Below are 23,850 nucleotides of genomic sequence, written 5' to 3'. Positions count from 1 at the left end.
GCTCAAGCATCCCAGTTATTTCCTTTTGTAAAATTATGAAGAATGAATGCCAAACATCTTTTGTCATTGTAAGTCACTGTGTGTATCATGTACAGTATAGTATTTATTTGTTTTTACTGTTTAAATATATGTCTGCGGCCAACAGGTTGATTGAACATTATTCATAGCTAAATTATTTCTTTTTCGGTGATACCAATTCTACCAAACTGTTTGGTTCAGTAAAATTTTATTGAGACTTTTATCTGCATGGTGGAGTCATTTGCAATAAAATTGTTATATAATTTGGCAAAGTTTCAGTGATATATTACAGCGATCAACAGAGAATATTACACATTATTTCCCTGAATTTCTTAACAATAATAACAAAAAAGTCTCACTTTCACCAATAATATTGGTCATATTTTCACACCAATATCATACTTTAATATCATTGTGATGAATTAAATCCATTGGCCATTCAGGGTAAAAGGTGTGTTTCTATTTTTAACAAAAGTCTTCCATGGGAGAAAGACAACAGAATTTGTGGCAGTAAACCACAACAGACACACAAAAGATCCACCGATAATATGCCAGACCATCATCTATTGCTGCATTACCACTGCTGTCTGTTAATGTTTTAGTGAGAGGCACAGATAACCTGCATGCGTCCCAGTTATGTATCATAAAGCTATCTGTTAAATCAGCCTAGGGTGTTTTTCGCTCTCTGTTTGCGATAAGCAAACGAAACAGTTAAGTCTGAAGTTCACGGTGAAGCAGCCTGTGCACTTCTTTCAGTGCATCAGCTGCGGCCAGATTCATTTGAATGAAATGGGTGTCCTTTTTGGATTATACATCTTGGGGATTATATTCATAGCCATTCTTTTACTCCTTTTAGCATCTACTACATATCATCCACTTAAAAATTATATAGGAAAATGGAACCAAATGAGACCAATCCCAGGAATGCCGGGCGCTTATCCAATCATTGGTAATGCACTACAGTTTAAAACCAATGCAGGCGGTAAGAGACTGTGTTCTTTTAAACTAGCATCAATTAACAATGATCATTTAACACTGCAAAATTATAAAAGTGTGTTTCTATTGAAGATTTTTTCAACCAGATTATTGAAGGCACAACTGAAAACAGACACCTTCCTCTAGTAAAGGTCTGGGTGGGTCCAGTCCCCTTTCTGATCTTGTATCACGCAGAGAATATTGAGGTGCCTGTTGCTGAAATCTTATCCTTTCCATTTACTTCTGTATAATTGTCCTCACAGTTGTCAGTTCATTCTCAAACCTCTGTTTTCCCATCAGGTGGTCCTCAGTAATTCTAGACACCTTGACAAGTCATACTCGTACAGGTTCCTGCACCCCTGGCTCGGCACAGGCCTGCTCACCAGGTATGGTGGCTTTACCACCAGTTTTTGTGAAATCAGTCCGTTGTAATGCACACTGTTAACATAATACATGATTTGTAGAAGTATTATGTAGAAGTATAGGGTAAATTCAGTAAAATAGTTTATAGTTTGATACAAGACAAACTAAGTAAGCCATTCATTTGTAGACTAATATTACCCAACATGTGTAAACACTGACTTTGTTTATTTGAGCATCATGACACGGCATCAGTGGCTTAACCAATGGAGTGAGTTTGGGGCAGGATTATCTCTTTCTTCAACCAACTGAGGGGAGTTAATCATGGTTAGGGGCAGGTGCATAAACCCAAAATGGGAATTAAATATATTATTTAAAATATATATTAATTTTGTTATTTCAGTACTTTCTGAGGGTTTTTACATTTAAGTACTGTACAGTACTTAGGCAGACTAAATGTAAATTTAGTTCATAAATCAGTTTGAATTTGCATCTTGCATGTCAGCACAATTGTGTTTGAGTTTAAAAAACCACCAAAAAAAAAATATATATATATATTTATATATATATATATATATATATAAATTACATTTAATTAAAAAAATATATAATGTGAATACCAAATGTAAAAAAACGTTCCTGTTATTATTGTTATATGCATGCTTCTATGTATGAGCAGTATTCATGTTAAAGGTTTATTGTTTTGCCCCATTTTTTTTCAAAGTGTCCAGAACAATAATCATTGTACCTGTTTAAAATCATTGTTATATTTGCAACTGGTGATGCTAGAAATAATTACACACTTGATATTTAACAAGTTTTAACAGTAGCCTACTGCTGTTTTATATCTATCTGTTATCTTAAAAAAAGCTGCAATCCTTTCTTTCAAAGGTCATAACATTTAAAGTCAAACTAAACTTTATTTCAAATACGGTAGAGGACCACCTGCCAAACTGGCAGATCTCATCTCATATTCAAAAGCAAATTGCATCAAGCACTGCAAACAAAGTCTATCAAAAGCACAGTAGTTTATAATCAGCCACGCTGGACAGAGGGCCATTGGCCATCTGTCCAAATGCAGCAGAGTCCAGAAACACTGACATTTTATATAAAATGATCTCCCTGTTCAATTTATAGTAGTGAAGCTATGTTGAGGTCACAGACTTGACTCTTCCCAACAGCACAGGGGAAAAGTGGCGTAACCGACGTAAAATGCTGACTCCAACCTTCCACTTCTCCATCCTCTCTGACTTCCTAGAGGTGATGAATGAACAAACGGATATTTTGATTCAAAAGATGGAAAAGCACATAGACGGAGAGCCATTCAACTGCTTTAGCTACATTACATTATGTGCTTTGGACATCATATGTGGTAAAGTACATTCGATCTTTCCATAACCTGTATAGTGTGAAAGCACAATATGGGCTTTTGCTGTTTTTATATAAATATGGTTATTTTATATGCTATATGGATACTAGTGTAAAAGACCTTATGCTTATTGTTTAGTTATAATAGCCATTGATGATACATGGGATGTGTTTGTTTGCAACAGAAACTGCAATGGGAAAGAAGATCTATGCTCAGAGTAATTCTGACTCCGAGTATGTCCAAAGTGTCTATAAGTAAGTAGTGCACTCCAGTGGTAGAGCACATCTTCTATCTAATAAATAGAGATATGTTGTTCTCTCTGACAGTGTTCATATTCCTCCTGCAGAATGAGTGACATCATCACTAAGAGACAGAGAGCACCATGGCTGTGGCCAGACTGGATCTACAACAAGTTAAAGGAAGGCAAAGAACATTCCAGAAGATTGAGAATTCTTCACTCCTTCACTGCAAGTGTGAGTGATCAGCATTATTGTTTACAGGGTGGATTCAAGTAAATTGGGACACTTTTTGCCTTTGAGATGACTAGGAAAAAATAATTCAATTATCACAAAATTAACCCTACATTATTGCAGAATTTATTAATATTTTGAATCAGCTTTTATTTTTATATTTTCTGTATTTTAGTTTTAGTAATTGTGTTATGTGCTTTTGTCATTTTATATACTTTTTTGCTATTTTAGAAGCCTTTTAGCTTCATTTTATTTTATGTCTGAGTTTAGTTTTAGTAATCTTAGAATGTAAATGATTTTACTTGTCAGGATTTTCATTTACTATTTATATTTTCTATGTTTAAATTGAACAAATTAATTGAAAATTATTATTTAACATTAACACACAATGTAGCATCAAGATAAGGTTGCTTCAGGAAAATTACGTGATTTATTTATGTTCTGTATGGCACACACTTTCCAGATGGCCATCAAATACAAGCCTCCAGATCATTCTTGCAGAATTTTCTGTGTTTTCCTTAAGGTAATTAAGGAGAGATCAAAGTTTATGAGCTCTGAACCTACAAGTGATTCTGACCAGGGGCCGAGGAAAAGACAGGCCTTCCTAGACATGCTGTTAAAAACTACTTATGAGGATGGAAAGAATTTGAACCATGAGGACATTCAGGAGGAAGTGGACACCTTCATGTTTGAGGTACAAATAAATCTGCCAAAGGAAACGGTTACAGACAGAACATTGTTTGAAGAACCGTTCTCTTTGACAGGGTCATGATACCACTGCAGCTTCAATGAACTGGGCTTTACATCTGATTGGCTCCCATCCTGAGGTCCTGAAGGCAGTGCAGGTAGAACTACAGGAAGTGTTCGGTAAATAAGTCTTTGATTGAGCGTAATGCCTACAATTTGTTCTTAATAAAACAATTTGTTCTGTTTAGTTCTGCTCACTAGTCAAGAAAGCATCTAGATGCTTTTGAATGTTTTCTAACTGCCTCATTTACTGTAGAGTTCAGCTGCGTCTCCTCCTGCATTCTGATTGGCAGGTTCGTCAGACCGCCACGTGGGGGTTGAGGACCTGAAAAAGCTGCGCTACCTGGAGTGTGTCATTAAGGAGAGTCTGCGGATCTTCCCCTCCGTGCCTCTGTTTGCACGCAGCATCTGCGAGACCTGTCAGATCAGTAGGTGGCAGCAGTTTGTCAGCTTGCCAAACAGTGCTACCAGATCAAAGATCTGCACTTTTTGATGCCACTCTCCTTATTATCTGCACCTCAGCATAACCGCAGATGTCAGAGCTTCTATTTCCATCTCCCGTTTACAAATATGAAGCAACCTGAGTGTTTATTTCTACACAGAACAAAGTTTTTTTTATTCGCGCCTAAGCAGCTAGATGGAAAACAGTAACTTTTTAGGATGGAAAGTGTTGCAACATGCAATAAATGCATCTGTTTATCAGTTACTTATTTAAGCTTTGTTCTGTCTCCTACACAGCGGTATAGTTTGCCGTGTGCTGAATCCTGTTTAACAGTTCAGACTCAAACATGTATAATGTAATTGAAACACTGCTATTGTTGTGTTGCTCTGTTTCAGATGGGTTCAAGGTCCCAAAAGGAGTGAATGCTGTTATCATACCATATGCTCTTCACCGGGACCCGCGCTACTTTCCAGAACCTGAGGAATTTCGACCGGAAAGGTTTCTGCCAGAGAACAGCAAAGGGAGACATCCATATGCGTACATCCCTTTTTCTGCAGGGCCAAGAAACTGCATCGGTAAGAAAAAGAACAAAAAGATTTTAGTATAAAAGTGACTTACAATAGAAATTATAATGCTGAATTCTATCCAGTATAATAGTAATTATTGTGTAAAGGAACACATTTCCGTTTAGGTGTTGAAACAGAAATGTGTTCCATGAGCCTTTTTTTACAGAAGACAAAAATGTTGGGAATCACGGCCTAATGATAAAACTGTACCGTAATACATTGTGCCGTATGTGTAAGGAAGGGAATCATAAATAATTTTTTTTATTAACTTAAAAAATGGTTCATAAGAGTAATCACACTACAATACAGTGGTTGCATTCACGCATTTGATTCTCTAAAAAAGCAACTCACTTTGTTTGTTTGGTATTCAGACTATATAAGCTGCATGCTTCCAGTTTGATTCACTGAAAAGAACCAACTCACTGGAGACATTATTGGGAATTGGACTGTGCTGTGTGCACACGATATGTTTGATTTACTAAAAAGACCCGACTTACTAGAGTAATTTGTTTGGAAATCAGCCTATACTGGTTGTGTGCTATGTGTTTGTTTCACTCAAAAGAACCGACTCACTAGAGACCTTTGATTGGGAATTGAAGTGTACTGGCTGCACTTGATGTGTTTAATTCACTAAACTGATCCGGCTCCTTAAAGTCATTTGTTCTGTAATCAGACTGCACATGTTGAGCCCGTTTCCCATTGTAGATATATCTATAGAGTAGCGTGATTCAGTTCTGGTAGTTTTTTTTTTTTTTTAATGGAACCTGTTCTTGGTTTCCAACCCTTGTCATATGATACCCTCAGAACTTGTAAGGCAGGGGTGTTCCTTGATGGCCACTGTCCCGCAGAGCTTAGCTACTACCCTAATTACCAGCTAATCATTGTTTTCAGACTAACTAGAAACCGCGCCACTGGAAGGTGCTGCAACCTTTAGCAAACAAAGAGTGAGTTTTTTTTTAATGGATCTCAATGGAGAAGTTTAACTACATAGAATAAACAGCTTTTTTTTTGAGGAAACAGCTTATTTAATGAATCAACCTGTTTGTCATTAAATAATAGTTTTGGATTGAACTATTGTTAGAGTTTACAGTGGCGGGAACAAAGCCATTGTGTAAGAGAACATTAATACAGACCCCTGTATCTCCTAATAATAAGACCATCTGTGCTAGAAACTTCTAGGAAAGAGGTTTTGAGCTGGTTGGAGCTCAAACCTGCAGGATGTTGGCCCTGTGTGTCTAGGATTGGACACAGAATGTATCTATCCATTCTATTGTACTACTTCTTCATTGTTTTTCTATATGAACACACTAGATGGACATGTTTGAATGTTGAGCTCATGTCTTTTGCTGCATCTCACACACAGTGCTCAACTTAAAGAAGTTAAATGTGTCTCACAAAACTTACATCAATAGTGAAGTTTCACTTTCTTTTATACTTATACTCATGAGTTAATTCGTATAATTAGCATGGATAGCTAAAAGAGAGATGCAGTGTGCTTGTCTTACCTTTGGGCTTCTGTCCCACCTCTGAATAAAACAGATTGTTTCACAGCGAGTGGTGCTCGCAGGTTCAGGTCGCTGGCCACACACTAGAAGAAGCTTCTAACAAAACTGAACGAGAGCCGTATAGCTTTGAAGATTTATTATTTCAGCACTCGGCTCATCTCCAGTGCCTTCCAGGAATGAAAGCTCCAAATAAGAGCATTTAGAAATGTACTCCATGAACTTCCCCATTTCTTAGTCTTGTTGCCATTCTGAGACCTTATTCTCTCTTTCCCACTTTCTCTTTGTCTGTGCATGTGTGGCTCCAGGCCAGCGCTTCGCCATGATGGAGGAGAAGGTAGTTCTTGCTACAATCTTGCGTCACTTTGACGTAGAGGCATGTCAGAGCCGTGAGGAACTGCGGCCTCTTGGGGAACTCATTCTGCGTCCCGAGAAAGGCATTTGGATTAAACTACAAAGAAGAACCAAATAACTCTGACCGCCACTAAAACTTCAGGTTGCTTTAGTCCTCGCATCACTGCTGCTAGTTATGAGCAGATTCAAGTAAACTTGCTAACTTCTTTGCATTTTCTGTTTCGATTTGATGGGAAAATGTTTGGAATGATGATAAAAGGAGAGCTGAGAGTATCAGGTTCTTATCGGTAATCAAATTAGTCAAAATATCATATAAACAAACACCCAAGGGGAGGCAGATGACAGGTGGTCAGATCCTGCAGAATTTTCATAAGAGATCTGATACCATTTGGACCTAGTACCTAGTTATAAGTTAGAAATGATGTACACCCTGCTGCTCAATTGCACAAAATGTGCTGATCAGTTTATTGATGACCCCAACACAGTTACTTACTGTATAAATGTACAGTACATAATAAATATTGCAGTTGAAATTTTTTATCAGAAGAAGAGACAGTAGAGTATTTTCCATTAAACTAGCAAATTAAATTATAGAGTTTCATGGTCATTTGATTATTATATTTAATCACAGAACATCACAATAAACTGATCAGAATCAAGTCTGTAAATCAACTCAATGTGAGGCAAAACTATTTTAGCACTTTTACACTATTGTTTTCACTTTATAATATTGAAACATATGTAGTGTAGATATTTTATAAATCTGACAATATGAATCTGTATATGATTGTTTCTGCTTTGTTGAATGTGTGATCAATAAACAAAAGTAATTCAGTTTGTACTTAAATATTAAGCTTACACATATTTACCTACTTTTCGTTTTAGGCATACACTAACATTCAAAAAACAGGTTAGTAAAACGTAAAAAAAATAAAAAAAAATAAAAAAAAAATATATATAGTATTTCTCAAATTCATAGATCTGTTGCAGAAATGCCAAGTAATAAAGCAAATGGCACTTAAAGCCCTCAAGGCTCTCCATTATTAGTCAGCTCAAATCGCTGGATGAAAACAAATCTTTGGCATAAGTATTTTCAGACTAAACCATGTCTGCACATTCAGACGTACCAGATATCCTCCGCACCTTATTCAAATACACAGTTTGAATAGAAGTAACATCTTAAATCGAATCATGGTGGAATGTTGGGGCTTTCATTTAGTGGAACTGTTTTCGTTAATTAAAAGGGAATTTTAAGTCTCTCTGTATTTTGTCCCAGTCAACAAAACAAAGAGCTCAAAGTGATTTTCATCAAAAGATCCATTTAGCTCAGAAATACAGTAGTAAAATGGGTACAACACATCATACCTTTGAAAGTGAAAGCGACTTTGATATTAATTGAGGCAATAATTTTAATTTGTTTGTTTATCTAGAGCATGAGCAACAACCAAATCATTCTATTTGTTTTTGGGGAGATTTTGCTAATTATAATAATTTGCATGAGTAAGTTTCTCAGTTTTCAGTCTGTGATGAACAGTACTGAATATCTTTCACTAAGCATTGCTTCACAGTTTTTCTTTCGATGCAGTTCAGATTCTACAAGCCATCACCAGTAGAATTCTGCTGTTGTTCTGAGCAGAAGTTGCTCATCTTTGACCCTGTCCTGTCTGCTCACTTGGGGCTGATGGATAATAAGGAGAGCTCCTCCACAGAGAGGCAGTATTGCTCTGAGCAGTGCTGGTGAGAGGACACCTTTCACTGTCAGACTGATGGGGAAGTCAGTTGACTCTGTCAAGCCCCACATCTATTGCAACTGTACTGAGAACAAATCAAGAAAATCTTACATGTTGGTAGATAAAAAAAAAATTAGTATTCTGGGTAAATTTTATTCATTTTTGTGTTGTAATGTGTTAATTAATTAATTATTGGCAAAATAGATGAAACAGATTGGAGTTTGAAGGGTTATACTATCAGTATAACTGATAGTGCATGCACACTTTCCAGATGAGTGATTTCAAAGAGGTTTACATTCCATCTGTGTTATTAGATTGTCACTCCTCTCTCAGAAATCAGGAAATCATTTACAGGTTGACCACAGTCTTGAATCTCAAGCTTACAAGCTCTCCGACTTGAGTCCAGCATATGGTACCCACTCTGATCAAACCTGAATAAAAAAAAAATTAAATAATTTTTTATAAAATTTTTCCACATCAAAGAAATTTTTTATAGATAATGAACCTTGATTTTAGGCAACACACACTTTAAGATTAAATCTGAGCGTATGTTTTGTAAATGAGGTCCTTGGTTTATCCCTCATTGGTCCTTCAGCACTCGAGCTGCATGAATTTAAACCTGATGATCATATTCTTCAGCATGATTTCATATCATCTAAAGATTATCTGGTGCTTTTATGGAAGCAAGAACATCTTACTGTCTGTACAAAGAATCACATTATCATAGTCACAAAATGAATTATTTGATTAGCGATCTAGAAATAGAAATGAATCTTAAATAGGATATTTAATTTTACCTCAAAACGGTTTATTTGTTTCGGATGTTCCAAGGTCCTAAAATTTACTCTTAAAGGTTTAATGAAAAGAATCACAGCTTTTCAGCGTGGTGTCAGACTTTTGGAGCTCACTGTACTTCTAAACATATGGTGGTCTCCACCTGCACTAACTGTGCAGCAGGAAGGTGACCATGTGTCTGTGTTTGCTTTAGCTGGAAGGCAGTCATTATGGCACAGATAACACCGTCTTAAGTGTTCCATTCTTCAAAGGACATGTCTCATCAGACGCCTCTACATACGTCTGCTGCGCAGAGATCAACGCTATCTACAACATAAAGGAGAGTGTCAAATCCCTTATTCTGGAAATAACCTGAGTTATGTTTAATAGTGGAGAAAGTCTTTAAAGTCACAGGAGTAAAAGACTGGGGAAGGGATGGCATCAATTCAGCCATTTCAGCAAGTATATTCAATAATGAAACATTTTATTAGTCAGCATCAATATATCTCTACGTTCACAAATTTTAGATAGAACTACCTCTATTTTAAATGTGATGCACATTATATAAATGCATGCCTCTCTTGCTTCTCTGAGCTTCTTCTTGACCTGAGGCCTGGACAAGTCAAACAGGAATAAAAGCGGACATAATTGCTCATACAATCCATTTACAGAGGGCAAAAGGCTAATCATAAAAAAAAAAAATTGAACTTATGAAAACTGTCTTTGTTAAAATAATTTGAACACAACAGAAAGATGTTCTGGTGCCAATGATTAATCAATTATTTAGGGAAAATCGTGGCCTAGTGGATAGAGTTTGATTCCTAACCCTAGGTTTGTTGGTTCAAATCTCGGGCTGGCAATAACACGACTTAGGTGTCCTTGAGCAAGGCATCGAACCCCCAACTGCTCCCCGGTCGCCGCAGCATAAATGGCTGCCCACTGCTCCGGGTGTGTGTGTTCACTGCTCTGCGTGTGTGTGCACTTTGGATGGGTTAAATGCAGAGGACGAGTTCTGAGTATGGGTCACCATACCTGGCTGAATGTCCTTTCATTTTCGGAATTCTATACTCCACATTTGCACTTTAATTTTGTGTCATAATCATTCACTTTCTATATTATTTTAAGGCACCAAAACTGTGTATTAATAATAGTTTTAAGTGAGCCTTTGTTAAGTGGCACATCCATATCTTTAGTCCATTACTAGGTCTCTATAGTTGTAAGCATGTGCTTTATGAAGTGTTTATGAAACTCTTTATTCAGTATCCCTCGCAGACACTGAATCGAGCCAGTAATCCAAACCCCAGCTAATTGGAGTGTGACTTTAGGTCAGGCTTTCAGAGGCGACCTGGACTTAGATTCCCCTGGAGCAACATGGATGCTCTCCATTTCAACCTTAATTTGGACATCAATGTGGGGGATCTGCACAGATCTTCAACATGAAAGCAAAGGGAAATTGATTTTCTGGAGCCTGGTCTCCATGAGCTGAATATTTGAATTCCCTCAATCTCTTCAACTGCTCAAGGCTTTGGAAGATTCCCAGTTCCTTATCGATGTTTCAGCTAACTCATTGGTTTTTCATTGGAAAACATCAAGGGCATGTTGTGAAGAACTGTCAAAGAAGATTAAAGATAAAAAAAGTTTTTTTTATCTGAATACACACTGTAAATTGCAGTCTAACGTTGTGTTTGCCCTCATCCTGACACAGTTAAGGAAGAAGAGCTCTAATGAGCTGGTGCTATATTGAACAACAGTGCCTCACCTCTTCAACACGGAGCAGGAGGCTAAAGCAGACCTCATTCCCTTAACAAAATGATGTTCCTATGCTATTAATATGCCAGAGGATTGGAAGAAGTCCTGTTATTGTTAGTAGCGTCCTGATTTATTTATTTATTTATTCATTTGCATGATTGAATTAATTGTAGGCAAGATATTTCAAAAACACAGGCCTAACTGTCCTGTTAAACTTGGGACAAAGTATTTAAATGTAATGTATCAATCAATCAATCAATCAGACTGTATCTATTTATCTACTGTATCTAGCAAAGACATCCCCTTTTGCACTAACAGAGTGTAATATTGCAATCTAGCTTAGACTGAAAATCATTTTCTCTCATAACACTGATGCCATTCATCAATTAATTCATGATCATATTCTGTGTTTATTATGTTATCAGCGAGAATAAAAATGCCCTCCAAATGCCTTTTTCTGCAATATGGATCTTGCATCGTTGATTTTTACTTGCCATAAGTGGAACCCGAGGCCTTTAGGTTGAGTTCAGGCGATCCGTGTTTGCCTGGTTGTGCCAAATACACTGATCAAAGATATTTAATATAAGAAAGAAATGCAGTATAGCATAAATATTGAATGTGGGTAAGTCCATTCATACATCCCTGTATTCTGTGTTTTATAATCTCTTAATTCTTTGAAAATGCCATATATGCTATACATTATCTTGATGTCAAGGTTGATTTGTATTATGTGAACGTGAGTACGACATCTGGAAGTTCATATAGGTAAACATAGGCACAGAGTAGTTGGCTCAGGCAACAGTAAAGGTCAGATGTTTCCAGAAATTTAGAAAAAAAAATGGTGACAATATTCCAGGAATTAGATTTTAAATCAAGAGTTCATATCCTAACCATATTTTGCATTAACTGATAAAAAGGTCACAAGTTAATCTAGCAGAAATTATGCTAAATGTAATGGTGTTACACCATTGGTAACACTCTACAAGAGACATTAACTAAAAATGAAACGCCTATAATATGCATAACCGATATCATAAGCAAACAGTATTAAAGAAATAAAATGTCATCAAATGTGAGGCATCATATAGAGACTTCTGGAAGCAACTTACTGCATCATAAGGGAAATGATAAGGTATTATTTGGACTGAAAATGTATACTTTACAGTAGACGTACCAACTTGTTTTATTCGAGAATCTTTTTTTTTTTTTTACCATCACTGAATCTATCTACAGTAAATATAGTAATTTATACCTGCAAAACTATTTTTAAATCTAAATCCGGTAGAAATAGGTTATCATTTTTTATTGTGTAGGTAAATTGTTCTCCCAAAAATCCATAATTCTTACAGTACTTTACAGGACTGGTGCTCATTGTCCATTAAATCTTTTCCTCATTTTCTTTTCTTGTTTTCTTCTTTTCATGTTTTATTTGGTATAAATATCACTGCCTAATATCATAATCTTCCCAGAACTAAAAAAAGGTGACTATTATTAGTGCTCAAGAATACAGTATATTACAATATAAAACACATTTTATGCAGTTGACAGAATAATCATTTTAAATAGCATGTAATTTTCATACCCAGTAAAGACAGGAATGCAATAGTTACAAGTAAACAAGCAAGACTATGTTTACTGTCAGTTACACACTACATCTGTCACGCAGAAACTTGAGAGCCTCCCGAATGCATGTTGACCATTTTCATCCTTATTATTATCACTTACTGTAAATAACTGTTCTCTGAAGTGACAGACAGAGACTGTGAGTGCTGCCGTGTGATACGTGCTCATGATTACACAATGGAAGAGACATTTTCCTCCAGCTATAATGACAATCTGTAGTGAGAGTAGTGAAGTGACAGGAAGGACCAGTTCAAAGAGAGTATTTTTACCAGCAGGGGCGCTCAGCCGAGGTGAACAGCACCACGCTGGGTGACATGAGAGCTGCAGACGGCTCATTGTGAAGGTTACCAGAAGCTTTTCCAGCTCTTCATAGCTTCTGGATCAGATTGCCTCAGTCTGTTTGTTAACAACCAAACACAGGACAAATGGAGCAGCCGCACACTGCCAGGCAACATCAGCAAGGAAACTGCAAGAGTGAATAGAGATCTTTAGAATAGAATCCACCCACTTCCCAGCCTACACAGCACTGCTCTTTAACTTCGAAAATGTCCTTATAGAGAACTGTGGGAGAAACACATGGAACGAGACCAAAAGCATCGTCAATGCATATGTGAGATTAGCAACCCTCTTTCTTGAGGGATCAGACAGACTGTTTCGATGCAGGATCCGCCAGCATTTATTTCCGTGTCATTTGGCGCTCTTTGTTTTCTTTAGCAGGGGAAAGATACATAATACAGATGCACATTTATCTGGGCTGTGAGCTGACAACTAGATAACTAGCACTTGTGCTGTGTCATAACTCAATATTATAGAGTTGAACCCGAGGCTTGATCTTGACCAGGTATTGATTCATTTCTGTCTGAGACTGTAGCTGCTGAATATGTCTGAATATCAAGTTATCAAGACCAAAAAGGGGTTATTTTGAGGATTAATTGTTAAAGGAATAGTTCCCAAATAATGACAGAATTGTAATTTTAAGGTGAACTGTTTCTTTAAAACAACATTATCTGACATTTATTTGAAAGGTTTAGTCATATTTCCATATATATATATTTTCACATTTTCAGTTTAAATATATACACACTACCATTTGACAGTTTGGGGGCAGTAAGATATTAATTATTAACCATAAAATATATTTATATTTGTATTATTCATATAATTATTTATATTTTCATATAATAATTTCTGAAAGATCCTGAAGACTGGAGTACTGATGCTGAAAATACAGCTATCCCATCAAAATAATAAATTACATTTGAAAATATATTAAAACAGACAACACATTTTAAATTGTTAATTGTTAATAATATTTCACAGAATAAATAAATCGTCCTCACCCCAAACTCTTGCATGGTAGTGCATATATTTAGAAATATTTATATATGCTTATGTATTGACACCTTTGGCAATTTGAACCTTATTTATACCCTATTTATGCAGTGCATGCTGAAAACTTAAGCATCATGTGTAAATATACAAGATGTTTGTGTAATACAGATACAGATAATCCCAGAAAATTTGTGTGAGAGTGTGGCACCATGTAGCTAGTAACATACAGTAAATTTACAGTAAATAATGACTTTACAACAGCATTGATTACTTCAAAAACTTCAAAAACGTGCTTTTCAGGAAGACTGTCAGGAATAAACCTAAGTTTATGTACATTGTAAGGAATGAAAGTTGACAGGCTTCCTTAGGGCAAGGTTAGCATGAAGGAATCAGCTCTGAGGCGGCGAGGGCAGACTGAAGCACAGAGATAATACACTGCCGAGCAGAGGCTGGATTTACAGACGAGGGGGACCGGAGCGATAAGAAGTGAGATGTGTGGGTGCAGGGGTACTGCTTACAATAGTCAGCAGAACCGTGAGTGAAGTGAATGTGTTTAAATTGGATTTTAGATGGGTCAGAGGGTTAACAGAGCACAGGAGATCAGGGATGTACCATAAGGAGAGTTGAGAAGTACTGTATAGTCATGTGAACAAGAGACTGGGTCATTAGAGGTTGACTCAACTCAATGATGTCCGTAACAATATATTTGGAAATTAGATTAAGCCATTTGAAAAATATCTTTAACACTGAGTGATGAATGAACCAGGTCGGAAAAATGCTGTTCATAATAATGAGCTTTATTTGTTCTATCATCTGTTGCAGTTGTCATGGGCAGTGTTGGGAGTAATAGGAAGTCTGAGTCATCTAAATGAACCAGATGCACATGGCATTTTACTTCTTGTTTACAATATGCTGGGATCATAAAATGCATTAATGCTGGAATCCATTAAACCAGGCAATGTGTGTTTTTGTTTATTTGTTTGCTTGTTCGTTTGTTTCCAGCACACATCTAATTAATGTGAATCACATTGGTATAATAGATTATCATCCATTTGCATTATATATATATATAAGGGCTGTCAAAAATAGCGTGTTAACGACGTTAATTAGTTGTTTGTCGTTAATTACGTCAAATTTTTTAACGCATTTCACGCATGCGCAGTGTGACAAATTATTTAGGTAAGGAAAAGTCTCGTCGATCTCTGAATTCTCAAGATAGTAAAAAACAGTGGCGAGCGTCGCGACGAAAACACAGAAGAAGCATAAGGTTTTACCCGAGTTACTCTCAAATACATTCATGCCAAGCTCGATAAACAGAGACGACTTTGGTAGTTGATACGCTGGAGCTTCTTCCTGTTATAGCGTCCTGTGTTTCACACTGCGCATGCGCAGAGCGCCTACATGCAATACAGCGAAAATTACAGCTGTTTGGAAAAGCATATGCATTTTTACTTGGTTTTACTGGCACTTGAAGCCTTTAGAACGTGAAAATATCGATCCTAAAGTATTGTGGCAGAGCAAATGAACACCTCCCAAAAACGAGAGTGCCCAGAGTGCAGAGGGCACATGTTTGTGTTTCTGAGTTCATTCTTTCGAGTTTCTCTATGCATAATTTCATAGATATGTGGCTATATTTAACCACTGGTTCACCTAAAACTCTTACACTATCTGTAGTTAAATGGCATGGTTTGATATAGTGCTCAGGTAAATTTGATCTAAGTAAATGTTAAACTTTTGAAATTCAGAAAAAAAGAACCACATATTGATGAATCAATAGGTACATGAAAATTATGTATCTGTGTCCTGTTATTTATCTTTTGGTATGCATTTCAGAAAAGAAAAATGGTTATGATTCAGGTGTAATTGCAAATAGTGATTAATCCACTGAATAATCTTTTTAATTTGATTAAAAAAAAGGTTAAAAATCATTTGACAGCCCTAATATATATATATAGTATCTCATGTGGTACTTTGTGAGTGCGAAACCATTTAAATGATAAGTGAGAAAGAAATCAAATAAAGATATTTTAACACTTATATGCATAGTGGACAGTATGTGTACATGCAATTATTGGGGTACTTATAACAATATCATGTACTGTTTTTATTCATTTTTCATGCATGTAATTATTTATTTTACATTGTTCAAATCACCTCCTTGAAGGATGTCATGAAGATTCAGGCTGAAAATCTGATCTGTGATCAAGTCTAAAATGGGTCAAGGAATGGTTAACCATTAAGGCAAAAAGCCAATATCCGGCGCAGAGCATAGCATGACATATCAACATCTTTGCATAAAACTATGGTGGGATATGGTTTTTTCATGTCTTACTGAGTGAATACTAAATGTAGTGTTATCTCTTCTAAAGCATTGATGTGATGGTTTTACAAACAGATAATGTAGAAATTGTCAGGCCTAGAGCACCCTGCTGATGTTCATCTCTACGTACAAAGACCTGCACAAGCTAGATTATTACTGAGTGTGATTCGGTTGAATCTAAATTCAGTTTCTGTAAAGGTCCGACACAGACTGATTCTAACACATTTACATGGAGATTAGACTCCAATAATAAAGCACTGCTGTAGGGATTCCAACTTTTGTAATATTCAGGGAAAATTAGTAACAGATTGTGTCGATTTTAGCAGTGTTTAAATGCTAGTCATTTTACATAGCATGACATCTTTTATTTAAGCCAAAGAATCTGCCTGCAGCACAGACATCCATCCAGATTCGTGAGAAGGCCATAAAAGAGATATTAAGTGTATCCAACCTACTGGGGTGAAAGCAAACACTCTTTAAATACGAGTTTTTAATTACTCACTCTGAGAGCCCCCATGGCAAGGCTTTGAGATTATACAAAATGTGCTTCCTTTTGAATATTATCGTGCTTTGCATCAATCAAATCACATATCACAAACATTGCACTGAATACAAGAATTATCACTGAGTCCTTCAAGCCTAAAATAGCCCTATTTTGTGTGAAACCCAATTTTCTTACAATCGATTCCCTGACAGAAGGTAAGAACCATAAAGAGCTATTCATCCTAATAATGCTGTAATGAGTTCCAGTTTTCTCTGGAGAAGAGGGATGTGAACAGCAGAGGTGGAAACGTGATGTTTAATCCTCCTTTTAACTGTAACTTCCTTTTTCCTGTTTGTTTGTTTATTTTCATCATTGTTTGGTTATGCTTGTGAAATATGAGTTATATATAATGCACAGTATTGCAGAACTGCATCAGGCTGACATTTTGGATTTTACCTTAGGTTTTCAAGACTGTCATGTACAATGACTACGCTGTTCTAAATTTGAGATGTTTCTGATCCAGTTACAGTGTTTTACAGCTACTGTTCCCTCCAGGGGAATGATCTGATTATAAACCCTATAAATCAGGTTGGCTCATTAATATGAACGAGGTTACGCAGTGTTCATTGAAAAGAATGTCCTAACCTGATTTGGTGGAAGGCGGTGACGATGGCTGTGTCTTGCACATTCCTTCAATTCATGAATCATTGCAAAGTTGAACAAAAGAGGCTTTATGAAATACAATGTAGAACTATTATATCTATAAATAAATGTTTGCATTTAAAATGTATTTGACTAAATTATACATTTCCCTGTTAAGCAATAGCACGAGCAGAAGTGTTGTTGTTCAGAATATCCGCTGCAGTTAAAGAGCCAGTAAGATGAAAATTCTAAGCTTCCTATCACTGTTTATAAGTCCTGTACAATAGGTTTAAATCCATCCAAGGTTAAAAAACATTGTCATTTTGTCAAAATATCATTTTAAAATTACCTCAATTCTCAGAGATCCCCAAACAGTTCGCGCGAAGCTGTTCAAAAGATTCAGTTTCCTTAAACCCCACCTTTCGGTAGCATACTGTGTTCTGATTGGTCAACTAACATAACCAGTTTGGATTGGTTGTTCCGCACACACCTCCACGGTAAACTATGCGTTAGGATCTTTTTGGGGTGAATTATGACTTATTCCTCTCATCGTGAAGCAAACGGTAAAATAAAAAACTTGAACAGTCTCACTGCTTTTTCTTCTGTGTGTGCGTATTCAAGCCACGCCTTCAGTTTGAATCTGAATAGCGCGTTCAGCACGGGGGCGTGGTCACATTAGATATAATGAAGGGAGACATGAAAAACAGACATTGCGTTGTTTTCATATGGATTACTTTACTTTATCACTTTTTGGTTTAATTACTTTGCACATTGTTTACACTGATGGACAGCTACATCATACACTGTAATACAGGTCATTTTTGATTTCCCATCTGTGTGGCTCTTTAATGTTAAACTTAGTTATTTATTATAATAAAGAGTTCTATAATCAAAAAGTTTAAATTGAGTAGCTTACAGAGTTCCAAATGAACTACCGAACACAGCAAGCACAGTCCAGTGCTAGTGATGGTATTCATTTTGAACAAATCTTTTATTTGACTCGAAAATAGCAAAATAATTATTTTGGTTTCCACCACTCTTCAAAAAATATATATATTTGTTTTGTGTTCTGAAGAAAAAAAGTCTCGTAGGTTTGTAATGGAATGGATGGTAGAAATGATTGACATCAGAAATAATGAATTTTAATTGCGGGGTTAACTATCCCTTTACCTGCCGTCAAATTGACAAAATACATGTATCTATGTACTGTATGTGTGAAATGATTTGAACAAGATTCAAAGATTGAGATTCTGCTGAAAAAGGTCCAAGTAAATGATCTTTCACTCTCAACATCACTGCAGAAAGAATGAGTAAAAAACTGATCTTACTGTACGTTTAAAACAAGGTGACACCTGAAGTCGCCACCTCCAGTATTGCAGGATTACACTATTGAATAATATACAGACTGACAGTTTGTCTGGAATGAGTGAACACAGACAAGCAGAGTGATACAAACTAAAAAGTGCCAGTATTGCTGGATGTCTTGGAAGGCCATTCGGTCAAATTTTAAGCTTGGAACCCTGCATTCCCACTTCCCACTCTGTGTATCATTCATAATTAAAGCAGAAATCTTCCAATCTGTTCAAGGACATAATCTTTTAGAACCGGCTGTTCCAAACATCTTTAAAAGGAACAACACATGGGAGGGAAGGACTGGGCTGATGGGGTAGCTTTACTGTCAGTGTGAGCCAACTGCTGATGCCAGGATATATCCAAAGCTAGAATCAGGCAGTGCACTGGGGGAGAGGTGTCTGCCGAAAGTCACTCAACATGACAAAGCTCCTCTGAACAAAATCAGCAAGGGTTCTGCAGAAACTAGCAGAGGTCCAGAAGACTGCTTCCACAGCCCTCTGCAAATCCTGGAGACTTTCTGTGGGAATTTTTTGAAGTCTGTTGAACTCTGATGAGCATGCCTTAGGATTTCATTAGTCATTTACCATATGAAATCAGATTAAATGCATCTTTTAGGGCATTATTCCTCATGCATCTAGGTTATTGCTTTTCTTTTCTTTTCTTTTTTTTTTTTTGGTCCACTACCCGATGGAGGTTTCATTCCTTACCACTGTTGTCTTTGGCTTGTATGGTTTGGGGTTAAAAGGTACGGTGGCCGAGACAGCTCAACACGCTGCAACTTAAAGCTGCAGTAGGTAACTTTTTTTGTAAAAATGTATGTTTTACATATTTGTTAAACCTGTCATTATGTCCTGATAGTAGAATATAAGACAGATATTCTGTGAAAAAATCAAGCTCCTCTGGCTCCTCCCAGTGGTCCTAATGCCATTTGCAGGAATACCATTGCTCCCAGTAAGAAACAACCAATCAGAGCTGCGGTCCGTAACTTTTTTTATGTGTTCAAAATGTAGAAAAAATGTATATAATAAGCGAGTACCCCATGAATCCATTTTCCTAACTGTGTTTTTAGCTTGTCCTGAATCACTAGGGTGCACCTATAATAAGTGTTTATATTCGGACTATTTTAGATTGCTTCGGGGGTACCGCGGCGGAGTAACCCAGTACCTTTGTGATTCTTCATAGACATAAACAGAGAGAAGTAGTTCCGGCTACGATGTTCTTCCGCAAGACGCAAGCAGTTCTGTTTATTAACCGCTAGAGCGTCAAAAGTTACCGACTGCAGCTTTAAGAAAACACATGCAAATTGAAATAACATCAGCAAATGAAGAAAACATCTTCATCAGTTTGACAACACAAGTGTTGCAAATCATCACAACCCCTGCATATAACGAAACGCGCTGCAAATCCTCACAACACATGCATACAACGAAACGAGCTACAAATCACCACAACAACACCTGCATATAACGAAATTCGCTGAAAATCCTCACAACACATGCAATTAACAAACGCACTGCAAATAGCACTGACCACAATGGAAATGTTTCAAGGAGGCCTCAAAAAGTGTCCAGACCTGGATTTGTTTATCGTGCGGTGGCTAGTGGAGTTGTTGTTTTTTTGTTTTTCAAACACCATGTTTCCTTTATCTTTTGGATATTATTAACCTAAAATAAGCTGAATAATTACATGATTAAATGTAAAACATTACTCAAGATGGCTAACTTTAATATTCTCAACTAAATATAATTTCAAGGTTAATGATAATAAATTTGCAATGCTTCATTAATTGTTTCTTAATGTGTATGTGTTGTGGTGATTTGCAGCGTGTTTCGTTGTATGCATGTGTTGTGAGGATTTGTAGCGAGTTCTGTTATATGCAAGTGTTGTGATGATTTGCAACACTTGTGTTGTCAAACTGATGATGATGTTTTTTCAATTTGCATGTGTTTTCTTAAGTTGCAGCGTGTTGAGCTGTCTCGGCCACCGTATAAAAGACTATTAATAATGTTACTGATTTAACTGCACTGACACTATCAGATGAGAACAAAACTGAATTGAGCTGGATATAATGATACTAACTTTCCAACATCCACACTGTTAATAAACTGAAATGAATCACATTTGAACTGACTTAAGCCGTATGATGACACGGTTGTCTTCTGTAGAGCTGTTTATATTTGAAATTAACTTTAACTGATTAACTAAACTGAAACAAAATTGAAACAGAGCTGAATAATGACAAAATATTCTGCTGCTTTACAGCTGAAATAAAATATTTCATTTGATGAATTTTAAATTCGCTCTGAAATGTTCCTCTTTATTACTGTAAACGTTAACCTACAATTGCCTACTGATTAAAGTTTGATTAACAGATGATGGTACAGTATGATGCAGTTGCACAGATACGTACTAGCATTCGATTACTTTTTAAAATGTTTATTTTCACTTAAAACATAACAAACGTCTAAATTTGTTTATTGTTTGTCTCATATCATGTGAGTGTGTTTAAATTATGCATGAATAAACCCTGTGACAGTGCGACATTGCGATACTAGCAATTAAGGCCAGAGCGTGTAATTCCAATTAATGCCTCCATTTCCTCTCAAATGCTGAAACTAATGTACTACTACACACAGATTTTCCGTGACTGTCCAAAGCATGTGAATAAGGTTTGCGATTTGGTTTCTGAGCATTGTAAAACTGCATCGTTTCACACTGTACACGTTTGGCAACACAAGCTAACTTTAAAAACGATGATAACCTGGTCTAAGCTCATGAAAAGCAATGGTTCTTTGGCGGTGCTGTGATAACCTTCTTTGGAACTTTTATTTTGAACTATGAACCTGATAAATAAAAGACTTAAAGCTGCAGTAGGGAACTTTTGACGCTCTAGCGGTTAATAAACAGAACTGCTTGCGTCTTGCGGAAGAACATCGTAGCCGGAACTACTTCTCTCTGTTTATGTCTATGAAGAATCACAAAGGTACTGGGTTACTCCGCTGCGGTACCCCCGAAGCAATCTAAAATAGTCCGAATATAAACACTTATTATAGGTGCACCCTAGTGATTCAGGACAAGCTAAAAACACGGTTTGGAAAATGGATTCATGGTGTACTCTTTTATTATGTTCATTTTTCTACATTTTGAACACAAACAAAGTTACGGACCACAGCTCTGATTGGTTGTTTCTTACCGGGAGCGGTCTGTAACTGCAAATGGCAATAGGACCACTGGGAGGAGCCAGAGGAGCTTGATTTTTATTTCACAGATTATCTGTCTCATATTCTACTGTCAGGACATAATGACAGGTTTAATAAATATGTAAAAAATATTTTTTTACAAAAGTTCCCTACAGCACCCAAAGGTTTTGTTTAGGTTATCCATTCTTTTCCTACAAACGTTTCTGTCCTTATAGCTAATCTAATCTACTCTGGTATAGTTCACAAAATAATTATATTTAACACAGTTAAGAATATTTATCACTATAAATTGTGCTTGGTGTCTAAAAGCAAGAAAATCTGTAATAGCATATTTGTGGTTTTAATGTAAAACATTTTGTACATAATTTTGCTATTTTATAGTATTTTGGTGTATTTATTTATTTTGGGGACCTTTAATGTGAAATGAAAAATATGTACAGATTTAAATTAGGTTTGAACTATTTTTAACTTTTTAATCTTTTCCTCTTTGAGAGATAAAAACTATTGAGTTGATAAATGGCAGCAGAATCAATTTGGCTCCTCACACTCCTCATACTGTATCAAAGATGCCTGTGCACAAAGAGCATTCACTAACGATGTGCCTAGAGATAAAAGTTTCAATCTCAGGAGAAAAAGGTGAGTGAGTGAGATAAATATATACAGTGGAGTTCTGTGACTGGTCCCCTGGGTGAATGTACAGGAGGTCACAGCGCACATGCTAATTGAGTGATATACACGTGTACAGCTGGTATTTTTCTCTCTCTTTCCTCCTCTTTACATGATGCTAATGTGAAGAGTTTGTCGTATGAGCTGTGTAAATGCTGTGATCTGCTGTGTTGCATCCCGGAACACTATCTAGAATCCCGTCTTGCAACTGCTAACAGTCTGGACAATATATCAGCTAAACAAATCATTAATCCTTGGATTTAAAAGTTCACATGCAATGAGAGCTGGTGACATATCCAGAGCTTGAATTTAAACATTCTGAGATGCTTCTATCAGATATTAGAAATGTTTTGAATTTCTAATTGTGGAATTTAGTTTAGTTATAAACACACATTTGAATACCCTAAAGTGTCTTCTGTAAGTAATTCAGACAGTCTTGTCAAAAAGTACATAAGCTCACCTCTTCACATTGTGGAAAGATCTAAAAAAGTGCATACAGAGAGCACTGTACATTCACTCCCCCAACCTACAATTCCTGGCAGCCAGATTATGAGTCCAAATCTCTAACCATTATGTCACAATTTGCCCTTTATGTTCTAGTTTTTAGCTTTCTCTTGAGTAAAATATTCCTTGTCGATTTAACCATTATAGTACCTGTAATTTACCATTATGAGCAATGGTCAAAAATCATAAATGTATATATCTAATACAAACTGTATGGCAAACAAAACCTTCAATATGGGTGGTGACATAAAGGTTACAGGTTTGATCCCAGGTAGGGTGACCTGTAAACTGAGCACTGAAATTAATCTGCCTGCCCTCTTCATTGTGTCATTGAGATACTATGTGGATGGGGTTTTTTTTTAAGTAAATGTCATGTGTATAACCTTAGCTGCAGGCATAGTGAGCTCAACACGTGTAGGATGAGATGCACTGCCATGTCATCTATGTTAATGTCAGTCACCATATTATCAAAACAATAAAAAAATACTATAGTGCTCTCTGGAATATTTTATTTTGAGTGGCCAGTTGTGTGATCTAGCTTTCTGATATTACCTGATTTTGCTGTCATCCATGGCAATGTTGTATCCACCTCAATGTAATATATATATATATATATATATATATATATATATATATATATATATATATATATATATATATATATTAGCTT

At 36.3% G+C, this 23,850-nt stretch overlaps 1 protein-coding gene and 1 long non-coding RNA gene across 3 annotated transcripts in view; one reads left to right on the top strand and one right to left on the bottom strand.

Annotated features, from left to right (window-relative positions):
• The window catches only part of LOC128027298 (uncharacterized), a 94,162-nt gene extending 72,376 nt beyond the window's left edge, over positions 1 to 21,786 (bottom strand). The window contains exon 1 of the long non-coding RNA XR_008186667.1: positions 21,757 to 21,786. This is a non-coding gene — a long non-coding RNA (uncharacterized LOC128027298). The remainder of the gene's footprint in view (positions 1 to 21,756) is intronic.
• LOC128027293 (cytochrome P450 4V2) lies at positions 32 to 7,637 on the top strand. 2 transcript variants are annotated; one of them, XM_052614755.1, is made up of 12 exons: positions 32 to 68; positions 875 to 1,000; positions 1,087 to 1,199; positions 1,294 to 1,379; positions 2,535 to 2,725; positions 2,907 to 2,976; positions 3,069 to 3,195; positions 3,716 to 3,886; positions 3,957 to 4,059; positions 4,233 to 4,367; positions 4,777 to 4,956; positions 6,758 to 7,637. In XM_052614755.1, exons 1-12 carry the CDS (start codon positions 47 to 49, stop codon positions 6,919 to 6,921), a joined length of 1,488 nt encoding a protein of 495 aa, XP_052470715.1. In that variant the 5' UTR covers positions 32 to 46; the 3' UTR covers positions 6,922 to 7,637. The 2 variants fall into 2 exon arrangements, with proteins under 2 accessions (XP_052470715.1, XP_052470713.1); XM_052614753.1 differs by lacking the exon at positions 32 to 68 and having other exon boundaries at positions 692 to 1,000.
• Positions 21,787 to 23,850: the final 2,064 nt, after the last annotated feature.

Source organism: Carassius gibelio, chromosome A14, assembly GCF_023724105.1.
Source record: "Carassius gibelio isolate Cgi1373 ecotype wild population from Czech Republic chromosome A14, carGib1.2-hapl.c, whole genome shotgun sequence".
Taxonomy (NCBI): Eukaryota; Metazoa; Chordata; class Actinopteri; order Cypriniformes; family Cyprinidae; genus Carassius; species Carassius gibelio.
This window is presented reverse-complemented; position numbering and strand designations above follow the sequence as displayed.